The sequence below is a fragment of the Monocercomonoides exilis genome (assembly GCF_001643675.1).
Source record: "Monocercomonoides exilis strain PA203 chromosome Unknown scaffold27-1312184, whole genome shotgun sequence".
NCBI lineage: Eukaryota > Preaxostyla > Oxymonadida > Polymastigidae > Monocercomonoides > Monocercomonoides exilis.
The window spans coordinates 1,203,525-1,217,767 of NW_027150572.1; the positions used below are offsets into that span (position 1 = coordinate 1,203,525).

Consider the following 14,243-nt stretch of genomic DNA (forward strand, 5'->3'; position numbering starts at 1 on the left):
CAGATTTTTATTTTTACAAAACACAACAAACACCGTGTACCGCGACCGAGGACCCCCTTGAGAGCTCTACCATTTTTTTTTTTCGATGTTATCTTTAATAGCCCATGAATCTTTTATGCTTGCAAGTGAAGTCGAAAAGATTTCTGAACGTTCAACAGTTTTCCAAGTCAATATCCAATTCAATGTCCAATTCAATTCAATCCTTCGTTCTTCGTTGAGCGTTCTCCCATTTTAATTGTAGTTTTATTGGATTTGCTGAAAATGCATTGATTGCTTATTATTGAAAGGAACAATGATTGGAACAGCAATTGGCATCAACCACACAGCATTCGTTGTGAGGTTTGAATTATTTATTCTTTCATTCTGTGCCATTCGCTTTCGCATTATCTTTCCCTTTTTAGGCATTTTTGAATGAGGGCTTTTTGAAGATATGCCAGATTTTATCAAAGACGCATGATTTGTCGGAAAACCTCTGGTATTTTTGTGGTTCCATATTGGAAGAAATTGCATGGGAAGAAAAGGCAACATTATTTGAGCAATTGAAAATGAATTATGCGAATGAAGAATTCAAAGAATACAAAGAAGAAGAAGAAGGAAAAGAGAGTGAAAGGATTGGGGTTGATGGGAGGGAGAAGGAAAGTGATGGAGGCAGAACGAATGAAGGAAGGAAAGCGAGGAGAAAGAGATTGTGAAGGCAGAAGAGGCAGATAGGTGTGATTGTTGGAATTTCGCAATGAAAATGCTGAGTTGGTGAAGAAGGACAAATTGTGTGCTTGTTTGTTTGCAAATGAAATTGATTTTTTTTTCTTTTTTTTGAATGATAAAAAATTTGAAGAAATGTTTGAAAAAGCAAAAAGATAGAATTATTATTATTATTATTATTATTTCCTTTTCTCTTTTGAAAAATGTATTTTTATGAGTTCCAATAACAATTTATAAAATGTATTTATGTATTTGTTTGCAATCTTTTCATTATTTCTAATTTTTCTCAAAGAATCTGTTCAGAAAAAGTTCAAATTTCATGTGCTTTTTAATCAGAACAAAGGATTTCTGAAAAACATCTTTTGTCGATGAGAAGAGCAGATGAGTATATTTGAATGACAAACATTGGCTGATGGCACAAAATGAATGGGAAAAATAAAAATTAATAAAAAAAAGAAAGAAAAGAAAAATTGAGAAAGAGAAAGAAAGAGGAGGACGAACAAAAGAGAAGAGCTTATTTGGATGTTTGTGGGAAAGAATAAAGACGAAGACGAGAGAAAAGGCAAAAGAGAATGAGAATATGAAGGGTGGAATGGAGAAGAGAGGAAGAGAAGAGGAAAAAGGAGAAGAAGAAAGGAGAAAAAAAAAGATAAGAGAGAAGAGGAAGAGAAAGAAAGAGGGAGAAGAAGAGAAAAAAAAAAAGAAGAAGAAATATTATTGTCTCATATTTACCAGCGAAGAGATGAGAAAATGATGAAAAAAGACTTGCCAATCAAATTGCATCGAGAGAGGAGACATTTTATGGTTCGAAAGAACACTTTTTCAAGAGCAATTATTGTGGGTGTGTGTTTTGATGTGGCCTTTATTGTCTTTTGTTCCTTTATTGGATAGATATTTCTGTTTGATGAGTTTCTTTTTTTATTTTCAATATGTTCAATGCTTCAAACTTGAAGAATCCGACTTTTTCTGAAAAAACCAAATTTTATCTGATAATATTTTTTTTCAATTTCTGTTCAAGTGATTCTTGAAAGATTCTTGTTTTTTTGAAGCATTCATTTGAGCATACACATCTCTTGATTTTCACCTTCTTATTTTTTGTTTATTTTTATTTTATTTTATTTTATTTTATTTTTTTTTTTTTTGTGAAAAATAATCACATGCAGCATCAAATGCCGATTCATACCCCGAAAGAACCGAAGAAATTGCGTGCTATGAAAGTGTCTTTGATGTTTTCCAAATGCTCTCAAAATGATTGTTGCAAGAAGGATTTTTATCTTTTTCAAATTGTTTTTCAAAAACAATTATTAAGGGTCATTTTGATCATCCGGAAAACATTAAAAATTTTCACATCAAAATTTATTATCATTCCGCATGAGAATGCATTTGTGCATTTTGGTATGTTTGATTCTTGGGAAGACGTTTGAAGCGCAGCATGTCTCTGGAGCTGCCACATTGGAGAACAAAGGTTTTCTTTCGAATAAATATTTTTTTCATTAATCGTGTTTATTTTTGTCAAGGAAACTCAAATGATGCACAATATCTATCAGAGACCGATAGCAATTATTTATTTGAACAGAATTCATTGTCAGGAGTGAAAACACCGCAGTCAGGTCTTTCTACAGTGAAAAACACACTTTTGGGATTTCGCAATTCTACAGTTGAACTGAAAAATTTGGCACTTGGACATTCTTCCTCGCCATTAATGCTAATAACAGATAAATCGAGTGTTGTGTTGGATTCCTGCATTTCCCACCAAAAATCAACATCTCCGTTTAATTTGAATATCGGATCAATCTACCTCACAAACATGACTTTGATCCCCCCAAAGAACCTGAACCCTTCCAGCCTCATATTTTCATCTGATGATTCAAATTCTGTTATTTTGAGAAACTCCATCATGGCAGATCTGTTTGTGTCATCCTCAGACTATTTCCTATTGTCTGGAAAGAGCCAAAGTGAACAGATTAATAACTGTGCATTCAAGAACATTTCTGTGAAATATGCCTCGAATTGCGATCATTTTGTGGAACATTCATGTTTCCGAAGTTCAATGGAGAATTGCCTCATTTATTCGTGTGTGAATGCCTTTGAAGGAGGGATCTCGAGTGGATCCTATTCTTCATACGAATTTATCTGCAGAAACACAACTATTCACAAAGGGAATAGAGAAATGAATGCTCTTGAGAAAAAAGGTCAGATGAATTTGACAGATAGCCAATCATTTTCGTTGTGCGAATGGGAAGATTGCACAGCACCACAAGGAGGGGCTCTTTATGTTCATGATAATGATAATGCTATTCTTTCTGTGAAGAATTCTTCTTTTGTTAGATGCAATGCATCATCTACAAAAGGTGGTGGAATATATGCTTTGAATATCGCAGAATGCATTGTTATTCATTCTTCATTCGTCCAATGTTCTGCTGCAGCAACAACAAATGCTGGAGGAGGAGGAATTATGGAAGAGAACATCTATGTTCAAACAATTGTCGATGATTGCTCTTTTAAAAACTGTTCTTCGGGAAACGATGGAGGGGCAATTAACCTAAATCCGACAATGACAAAAAACCAGAAAGAATGCATAACAAATTCAATATTTGTATTTTGTTTAGCCAATAGCTCTGGAGATGGAAGCAGCGGAGCGATTGAGCATTGGAATCCAAAGGACAAAGTCATTGTTACTAATTGTCTCTTTTGCCATTGTCACTCGATGTGTGGAGGAGGTGCAATCTGTCAATTAATAAATACGAAAAATAATGGGATTTTGTTTTATTACTGCTTTTTCCACAATAATTCTTGCGAACAAGGCGGACACGACATTGCTCTTCAAGGCTCATCAAAAAACAACATTGATTCCACCTGTTATTCTACCAGACAAACATCAAACAGAGTCAGTTCAGATTATTCAAAAATAGTTGATCACAGTGAATGGCTGCGAAATGATTTTGGAAGAATAAGATATATCTCCTCGGTGCAAACAGAACCAAATTCCATTGACACATATGCATGCGGGTTGGATGAAAGCCATCCTTGCAACACAATCAGCCATTGCCTTACTCAGCTGATTCCAGAATTTGTCACAGATATTGAGATACTCACAGGAACAATTACAGAATCCAAGAACGTGGATTGTGGAATTAACACTTTCACAATATATGGCCAATGTGATTCGACAACAACTGTGCAGACAGAATTTGAAACATCAGGGTTATCTCTTTTTTCAGTCTCCACAGGCACATTGACTGTTAGTGACCTTATTCTTGTGCATGACTCGGCTCATCCGAATAACCGTGGGTCAAGGCTATTTGAGATCACTGGAGCAGGAGAGATGAGGACCAGCAGACTGAACATATCTTTTGGGAGCGGACAATCAACAGAAACAGCTTTTTCGACAGAGCTGATTAATGTGCAGAATGGGATGTTTCAGATGGAACATGTGAGCTGGGCAAAGACGATCCTCACAACTTCACTGTTTTCTCTTTCTTCGACAAATGAAATTTCGTTGACACTTTCAGAGTGCATCTTTGATGGAATTGAGAGAACAACAAGCGGAGCAGCTGTGATGTCGTTTTCGAATGATAAGGTGAACATTGATCTGAATTTGAGCACTTTTGAAAGAAGTGGAAGCACAACATCTGATAATGGAGGATCGATGATGCTATGTGTTGGGAATGAAAATGAAGTGAAAGTGAAAGGTGGCAATTTTGATGGGTGCTTTTGCTCAACATCCAATGGTCTTGGGGGTGGAATCCTCCTTCGATTATCGAATGAAAATCCCAATTTCCTGATATCCTCTTCATTCGGAACAAACGCAGCCAAATGGGGAAAAGATATTTTTGTCATTTCACCCAATTTGGAAGTGATCGCAAAGTCACAAAAAATCACAAGCGTGATAGCCTCTTTGGATTCTTTTGATAAGGTGCAAGGATATGACAATGGAAACACCAGTGTGGTCATTCCTCTGTGCATCTATCTCCTTCCTATACCAGAAGAAGTATATGTGAGCAATTCCGAGGCATCTGATCATTCTCATTGTGGAATTGTCCAATTCCCTTGTTTGACAATGAAACACTCCATTAAACGTCAAACAGAAGAAAAGAAAGTTGTTGTGAGTGGAATGATTTCGATGGGCGATGAATTGGCCTTAGCTGATCAGAAACATGAAATAAGAGGAAATGATGATAAAAGTGGTTGGACAGTATTTGATGAAAGTGAAACATCAAACTCGGCAATGATAACAGCAAGAATTGAAACAGTCTTGTCAAAACTCATCTTTTCTCTTCCTCCTTCTCTTTCATCACACTCCATTTTCATTTCATCTTCTTCTTCTCAAGTGAATCTGTCTCAATGTTCTCTTTCTCTTCAAAATCCATCATCAGAATTGACATTTCTGTTCTTGTCTGTTGAGTCAGGGATCCTGATAATCGACAAATTCTCAGCTTCATCGATTGATTTGAGGAGAAATCCATTGATATCGCTTTCTGGAAGTGGAACAAATACCGAGTTGATGAGCACTCTGTGGTTGAACATGACAAAAAGCAATTACACAAAAATAGAAAGAGAAGGTGGAAGTGGAGGCTGTGTGAGCATTGACAACAGCGATGATGAAAATACGAACACACAAATAAATATTGAAGAATGTGATTTTGATGGATGCTCTGTGCTGGCTGATGAAGGCAGAGGAGGGGCTATCAATGCAAAGTTGAAAGGGAACATTCAAATGAATATTGTTTCGTGCACATTCACAGGATGCACAGCACCAGCTGGAGAAAAGAAGATTGGCTTTGGTGGAGGGATGGCACTGAAGCTGATTGATGAATATTCTTCATTTGTGATATCGTCCCCCGTTTTTGACTCAGAAAAATCAAATATTGCAAAATACGGAAATGATCTATTTGTTGAGTCATTCAACTTAACAAACAGCATTACAAATGACTCACTTCCATTTGTATCTGAGCATTTAAATGATATTTCGTTGGATTCAATGAGAGGCTTTGATGGAAATGATACAACGAATGCCATTCCACTGGTTTATTTCTGGATCTCACTTGACTTAGAGATATTTGTTGGAGGTGAAGGAAAAGATATGGGTGCCTGTGGATTCTCAGATTATCCTTGTCTGTCAATTGATTATTCATTGGATCGGTTGGCCGAAGGAAATGAAAGGATTATCAGCATCATTGGGAAAGGAATACTCCAAAAATGTGTTGATATCAGCGGAGTTTCAATAAAATCAAATGATGAAGAAATGTGTTCATTTGAATATCGCTCATCACTTGAAGGAACAGAGGAAGAAGCAATGAAGATTTCTGGAATTACCAATTTCGAACAGATGAACTTTGTGATTCCTTCTTCATTCACAAGTGGAGTGAATGTCCTGATGCATGTTGGCGCAAGCGATGGGCTGTTGATTCTGAAAGACTGCTCATTCACAAAAATGGAAGAAAGTGGAGAAGACATGATCAACTTTGGGCTGATCAGAGCAGATGGAGGAACTGTTCAATTGGAATTTGTGATAATCCAATCATTTTGCTTTTCAAAAGATATTATTTCTTTGCTATCATCAACGATTTTGAGTATCAAAAACATAACGATGAAGAATGTTGATCTGGAGGGAGCAAGTGGATTGGCCATATCAAAGAGTTCAAGAAGAGAGAGAAATGAAGACAAACAAGATGTTGTTGTTGAGTGGAGTCTATTCGAAGAAGTGACTCAAAACACAACAGAAAACATCTCGATCATTCGAAATGAAAATGATAATCCATTGAAAATAGTGATTCGAAACACAACGATGAAGAAATGTGGAGGGTTGAAGTGCGGAAAGGGGGGAGGGATGCTTTGTGTGTTGAATGAGGGAGGAAGCTTCGACTGCTCGTTTTGCACGATTTCTGAGTGCTTCTGCTCCACCACAGGAAGAGGTGGTTGGCTGTTTCTGGAATGCACATCTGTATCTGAGAAACCTCTGAATTTTGTTCTGTCGAACATCACATTCAGAGACAATTCAGCGTTCAGAGGGAGAGATGTGTATGTGAGATGCCATTCGATTGAAACACAAATTGTTGAAGAGCAATTCTTGCTGGATTTCAGATTGCCATTTGTGAAGGATCTGGCAATGTGGGGATGCACAACAGACTCCTTTGTGGGAGAAGAAGATCTTCTTCTGAGAGTCGTTAGATACCAGAGCGAGACGATATTTGTGTCTTCTGCAGATGAAAACTCGGAAGACAGCAAGCAATGTGGAGAGTTTCATTTTCCTTGTGAGTCATTGGATGTTGGAGTGCAACACATCATCCCTTCACGCTATTCGCAGCTGTTGATATCAGAGCAAACAATCATCAACGGAGAATGCAGTGTGCATGATGTGATCATCCGCTCACTTGAATCTCCCTCAACTGCTTTTGTGCATCTGAACTCAACAATTAATATCAATGAGGGAAATCTTATCACAACTTCCGAGAAAGTTCGGATTGAGAGTGTGAAATTCAATATTGGCCATTCATTTTCCTATTCAGGCAGTTCTCTTATCCATGAAGCAAAAGGCCAGCTGTCTCTTTCATTTGTTGATTTTTCTTCGACATTTGCATCAGAAAACATTGAAGCTGTTGTTATCAACTCATCATTGCTGAGCGTCGAAAATGGAACCGTGCATGTTGACAACTGCTCAGTGTCATTCCTTTCATTCAAGAAGCCTTCGTTCCTGTTCAGTGGCAAAGAGATATCATTGATGAATGTGAAACTGGAACAGATTGAAGCAACAACAAATGTATTTGAGATTGGACAATGCAAAGAAGTTGTATTAAATAGAATTGATACAAATGGAGTGAATCTGTCTGAAGGTTGCATCATTGTGATAAACGATTTGCCATCAGGAACAGTTTCTATTGGAATCTCCTCATTCAACAACTGTTCAAGACATTCAGAAAGCGCTTCAATTCTCTCAGCTTCATCAACGTCTGCTCATTTGGAGTTTTCAAACTGTTCTTGCACAAATTGCAATTCCTTGTCTGACAAAGGAAGTGTTGTTGAGGTTTATGATATGAAGGATGTTTCGATGCACATGTGTGAGTTTGAAGGAGTGCAAATAAAAGAAATTGAAAAAGAGAGAAATAATAATAATGAAGAAATATGTGAATGGAATGGATCACTTGTCCATTCAGCAAATTCTTCGTTGGTAATGAAGGATGTGATTATTTTGAATTCTTCATCAGGCGGATTATCCATATCTTCTGGAGATGTGACAATGGAGAAAGGAGAGTTTATGAACAACAATCCTCACATTGAAAAATACCCTTCTCTTCGTCGAAACATCATTTGCTCGGGTCCTTCCTCACTGACCATTTCAAGCTTGAAAGGAGGAGATGGGGTTAAAGATAATTCTTCTCTTTGGATTTTGAATGATGGATGCACACTTGGAGGGATAGCAGGAGAAAGGTCATCTCCTTTCTTTATTCCAAAATTGGAAGATGTTTCAGTGAATGAAAATGGCAGAGATATTGTTTTGAAATTCAAGGGATCTCTTTTTGTTCCATGTGACTTGTCATTTAGACTTGTGTATAAAACAGGAGACGTGGAGTTGGTTGAGACATATCAGTTTGAGGAAGACAGTTTCATATCAGAAACTGAGGTGATTGGAAGAGTTCCATCAGAAAATATTTCAACGATTGGGGATGAGACGGAGGTATCTGTGATGATTTTGTTTGGAAAGCAATTGGCTTCGACTTCTCCACAGATTCTGAAGAATGCAAGTGAAGCAAAGACAAATGGAGATGAAAGGGTTGTTGAAGGAGGAAAAGAAGGGAAATCTTATTGGATATTGATAGTGATAATTATGGCAGTTATTCTTTTGATTGTTCTCATTGCACTTGTGATATTCGTATCCAGATGGAGATATTCAAAAGAAGAAGCTAAAAAATACAAGGAGATTGTTAATGATAATATCAGAAAAGATCCAAAGGCGTTTGAGATGGTGACAATGGAGATGTCGCCTGAGGAGCAGTGGAGGAAGGCAGAGAGAGAGGCAGAGAAGAAGAACGATGAGAGGATGAAGAAGAGAATATTTGACACGAATATGGAACACTCGGATTCTTCAGAGCATCTGCTGTCTGAGAGTGGCTCCACTGAATACATTCTGGGGAGAGACTCAGACAACATTCCCGATTGGGCGTTGGAGAAAGTTGAGGAAGAGGAAATAAGAAAGCAGACTCCATCGCCTTCTATTTCATCCACTTCAACCACAGATACTTCAGACACAGAATCCACTTTTGTTCGAGGGGAGGATCTGTGCCCAACAACCTCATCCATGTCAAACTTGGTGGATGCAATGGCCTGCTCATCTCCTCATGAGAAACTGATTGTGGATCTGAGGGATTCGCTGTTCATGTTGTTGCATGGAAGGAATGAAAAGAAGGAAATGCAGATTGGCACATTGAAAGAAAGAGAACATACAGCTGCCCAGATCCTGTTTTGGGTGGCAAATCTCGCTCTCCATTCGTTTGATGAAATGGAAAACCCTCTTCAATCTCTTTCCAATCTGAGTCCGCACATTGTGTTGTTCTCAGAACACATGGTTATCTGCATTGTCATGCACTCAGACCTTTTATCAGATGATTCAGACTCGTCTTCCATCTCTTCATCAACTGTTGTGACATCTGCCAGCGATGATGACGATGATGAAGACTCTCTGCCTTCATCTGCATTTGAAGACGATGATTATTACAAAAAAGAGTGCATGAGGTGGAAGGCACCAGAACTGTTGATCAACAAGAAGATGAGAGCAACAAAGGAGTCAGTTGCATTCTCGATCGGGATGATGCTGTGGGAGTGCTTGACGCTCCAGATCCCGTTTGGCGATTATGAGGCAGAGGTGGCAGGACAGAAGATTGTGAATGGAGAAAGACCGAACATGGAGATAATCAGTGTATCTCGAATGAAGGGAATGGTTGAAAAAGCGATGAGCATGAACGCAGAGCATCGCCACTCGTTGGCACAGATCAAGCGGGAGTTTGTGGAATTGTTTCCGCAAAGTGCAATGGTATTCACAATGACAGATGCGATCTGTTTGGTGGAAAGAAGTGAGAGAATTGAATCTGCAAACGAAAGAGAATCTGGAGATGTATTTAATTTGTGATGATATTTGTTGGCTTTGAATTGTTTGGTTTTGAAGTGATGTTGTTTGATCAAAATTGTTTTCCTGTCTATCTTTGACTGTTATTCTTCTGTTATTCTCTGTTTGTTCATGATCAAATATGGACTTTGGAATATGTATTTTTTGGAAAAGAAATAAAAAATAGAATAATTGTGTGGTTTTATGTTTTCATGTGGAGTTTTCAGTTATTTGTTTTTGTTGAAATTGTGTGAAACACTTCTTTTTGAGAGAGTTGAAGAATTGATTTATTTATTCGCTTGTGCATTCCCTGATGAGAATCTCAGGCCTCTGCACGTCATTCAGTATTCGCAAATTATTTTTCAATGTTTTTGTGAAAAATCTGACTTTTATTTCTTCATTTGTGTTTTTTCGTAATTTTCAGAATGTTGGAAGTTGAAAGAGATTTTTCATTGTTAAACAACCAACCGCAATAGAAATATTGCTTCAAAAATTTCACTATTTGCATTTGCTCTGTTCTGTTTTGTTGCAATTCTGATCAAAGATTAGCATTTGAAATTATTTTTTCCAGATTTTAAAAAACCTCTTAATTTTTTGGTTAACCTTTTTTCGTTGCTTGTTGTTCATCACAAATTTGTATATTCATGAAACTCTTTCACATTTGTAACTCAATTGTTTATATTTCAAATTCATCTCATGTTTTCATTCACCCAATTTGTTTTTTTGGTTAAATTAATTTCACAATTCAAACAAATGATAAAATCTTGTTTCAAAGAAAGTTGAAAAACAAACTTTGTCAGCAAGCAAACAGATTCCAATTGCCTTTTTGAGATCCAGGAGATGAGTGATTATCAAGTGCCAAGCTTCAATCTGTCCAAAAACAATCTTTCCAATAACTCAATCGCAACACAACATCCAATTCAACCTTTGAATGACGAGCCAGAGATTTTGTTCGTATCCAACGAAATACACTCTGATATTGTTTGATTTTTCTTTTTTTTAAAAAAAAAAAAGATTCAAATCGAACGATATAATTTTGTTGATTTTTTCTTTTTTCTCATTTAAAAAAAATCAAAAATTATAAAATAGAATCAAAGTCAAAAAAATTACGAATAAGGATTAAAAGAAAGAATTGCTTCACAACTTCTTTTGAAACAATATTTATTAAACCAATAATATATTGATTGCTTAAATTAATTTATGGTTTTAAAAAATAAGCAAGCAAAACGTTTTCTTTTGTTCATTCCTCTCAAAAAGTAACGCCAAATCACCATTCCAGCGTTGAGACTCAGCTCCAACAGCAAATGGAGCACAGAATTGTAGAACAGAAAATGCAACCAAGAACAACAACTGTCTCAATTATTCTCCATGTTCCAAAAGAACTTGTATGGAATCTTCTGCGAATACACTTCGTTCTTCTTTAGTTTCATCGTTGATATGTTATTCTTCCTTAATATCATCTTCCTCCTCCACCTCCCCTGCCCTCTCCCTCTCTCTCACCAACTGCACCATGACCAACATCAACTCAGAACAGTTCAGCCAACAGACTGCCACCGATGGCGAGTGCATCTCATTCACCTCATCTTCGCCTGCCAACACATTTTCTGTGAGGAATTCGACCTTCTCCACCTGCTCAGTGAGTGAGGATACAAGTTCTGGAGGAAGAGGCGGTGCTCTCATGATCGAGTACAACCATGGCTCACAAGTGTCGTCAACAACCTTTTCCATCACCAATATCGTGTTTTCAGCCAACAAGGCCTGTGTCGGAAGGGATATGCATTTTGTGTGTGAATCATTTGTCGCTTCTGTGAAGGAACCCTTGTTCGCCTTCATGACAAGCATCACTCAGAAAGACAATTCGGTTGTTGAACATGACAGAACAGAAGCATTCGGTAATTGGAACGTCGATTAATAAATCTTTATCAACGGGCATACAGCTGACAATGAATATGCTAATTGTCATCTTGGTATCAAAGCAATGTATTTCTGCCTATCAAAGATGTTCTGCAAGAGGACACAAAATGCGACGGGGCTTCTGAAGAAGGTGCAGATCATAAGGCAGAAATCATTTCATCAGCTGACTTGTGGGTGAAAATATGTGCAAATGAAGGCAAAGTAAGATATTTGAAGAGAAGGCACACAAAATTGAAGAATACGTCTAATATGTGTATTTGATGAAATCAACATTGCTTGTCGGGCATTTATTCTCTTCTTTCATAGAATTTTCCATTAAATATGCCTTTTCAAATAAATAAGTTTCCCTCATCGTTTCATCTTCCGCGACATATTGAAGGCGTGTGACGTTGTGTAACCTGCCGAACGCTATTTTTGAGCTCATTCATTTCATTAAAGAATTGCTCAAATGCTCTTTCTTTTCCATCTGTGCCTCTTTCAATCTCAAAATGAAAAAGGCAAAATCGTCCTCCTTTTCTGATTGCATGCCTTTTGATCTGCTATTCTGAGCTCAAAATTACTCGTTTCATTGACACATAACTTTTGCTGAATTTTTGCGAGTGAACGAATATTTCTTTTTCGATTCTAAATGGAAATGATAGATGAGGCCTGAAGTTGAATTTGGGAGGAAGTTGAATGAAATGAAAAAAACATCATTATTTTTGTTGATCATCGAAGAAGACGTTGAAGAAGAAGAAGAAGAAGATTGCAATGAAATGAATTCGCCAAAAGGATATTTCATCTTCAGAATTGTGAATGAAAAGTTTCAAGAAGGCTCATTCATCCATTTATCAGAAGAGTCGAAGAAAAGCGAATAAAGCAAGTTTTTGATCTATTTGTTTAAGCCTCTCATTGAATGGCAAAAGCACATCAGAATCAAAGCGTTTCAACTTATGCTGAATAAAATGAAATAACAAATATTGAAGTCGAAGGAGAACATTCAAGCAGAGCAAAGAATAACGAAATCATGCTTTAAATACGATGTATTTGTTTCACTTTTCATAATTTTGAAGATTACGAGGAATGAGACGAAGAAGAAGAAGATAATGATGATGCGTTAACTAATGAAATGGTAGCGAAAGGATGAGAAGAAGAAGAAGAAGAAGAAGAAGAATAGAATTTTTTAAGAGGGATACGATGTGCAACTTTATTGACAGTGTTGTTTTTATTGAATTAAGAATTGCCAATGAAGACGAGAAATCACAAGAAATTGATAGAAATTGAAGATATAAGCTAAAGCTATGAAGAAAATGACGAAGGGGGAAAAGATGAATTAACAGAAGAAGAAGAGGAAGAAGAGGAAGAAGTGGAAGAAGAGGAAGAAGAGGAAGAAGGGAGAATTGAAGGTAACGAAGGAAGAATAAGTTGTAGAGAAGATAAAAATAAGAATGAGAAAAGGAAAAGAGCGAAGATTCCATCATCATCTTTCACGAAAGGTTGGATTTTCTTATCGAAGAAAAGGATGATGAAGTTGTCACTAACGCAGATGTTGATGATGATTATGATTTATCATTTTCTTCATTTTCTTCATTTTCTTCTTCTTCTCCTTCTTCTCCTTCTTTCCCTTCTTTCCCTTTCTTCCCTTTCTTCCCTTTCTTCCCCTTCGTCTTTCTCTTCTCCCTCTTCCTCTTTCTTTTCCTTCGCATCTGTCAGCAAACTCTCCTCACTGAAGAAGCCTTTCCATTCAGTTTGATGTCCCTTTTCTTCATCCAGAAGCTTTTCAACATCAATGGAATATCATCCAGTGCTATTCAAGCGATTAAACCGCGCTGGTTGAAGGAAAGGTGGAAAGACCCTTTCAAAGGCAGATGATGCTAAAAACACAGGAAGACAAGCACAACGAAGACGAGCGCATTATCAAGCGACTGCATTTTCCTTGGATGGACTTGGTGATAATCTACAGAAAGAACTAGTTTTGAGTGAAAAATTTTAAAAATTTGCAAAAGAAATCAGAAAATAAAAAAGAAAAAGAAAGAAAAAGAAAAAGAAAAATAAGAAATTCATCGATACAATGCAATTCTAAAATGAGACAATGCCTTTTTATAAGAAAACTCGTCTTCTCGCCTCTCTGTTTGAAGAAGTCTGTCTTTTAACATATCTTCTCAGTCGTTTCTTTTAATTGACTGAAGTCAAAAGAGCAACAATTCAACACAAAATGAAAAAACGAAAAAGAAAACATGAAATTATCATTGCAAAAAAAGGAAGATTTATTTCAATTTTTTGAAATTTCCTTCTTTCTTATTTAAATAAAAATTGAATAAATGTTACATAAATTTGATAATACACCTTAATATTATCAAACATTTCTACCGTAGTCTGTTCTGTTTTGTCAGACTCATTCATGCATAACACGTATTGTTTCTGTGTTTGTTATGAAATCAAGGCTGATATTGGAGAATCAATTATAACCATCAAAACAACCAAAAATAATGAATTTCAACAAAATGCAACAAGCGTCTTTTCAGATAAATACACATTAAGTGGAAAT

At 36.7% G+C, this 14,243-nt stretch overlaps 2 protein-coding genes across 2 annotated transcripts; one reads left to right on the forward strand and one right to left on the reverse strand.

Moving 5' to 3' along the window:
• Window positions 1-2,073: 2,073 nt before the first annotated feature.
• On the forward strand, window positions 2,074-10,570 carry MONOS_11673 (uncharacterized protein; the record flags this gene model as incomplete). Its single annotated transcript, XM_067864232.1, has 2 exons — window positions 2,074-2,167; window positions 2,220-10,570. The coding sequence occupies 2 exons, from the start codon at window positions 2,074-2,076 to the stop codon at window positions 9,824-9,826; spliced, it is 7,701 nt and encodes a 2,566-aa protein (XP_067726085.1). The 3' UTR covers window positions 9,827-10,570.
• A 256-nt stretch (window positions 10,571-10,826) lies between these two features.
• MONOS_11672 (uncharacterized protein) lies at window positions 10,827-11,644 on the reverse strand (the record flags this gene model as incomplete). Its single annotated transcript, XM_067864231.1, has 1 exon — window positions 10,827-11,644. The coding sequence occupies one exon, from the start codon at window positions 11,642-11,644 to the stop codon at window positions 11,243-11,245; it is 402 nt and encodes a 133-aa protein (XP_067726086.1). The 3' UTR covers window positions 10,827-11,242.
• Between the last annotated feature and the right edge of the window lie 2,599 nt (window positions 11,645-14,243).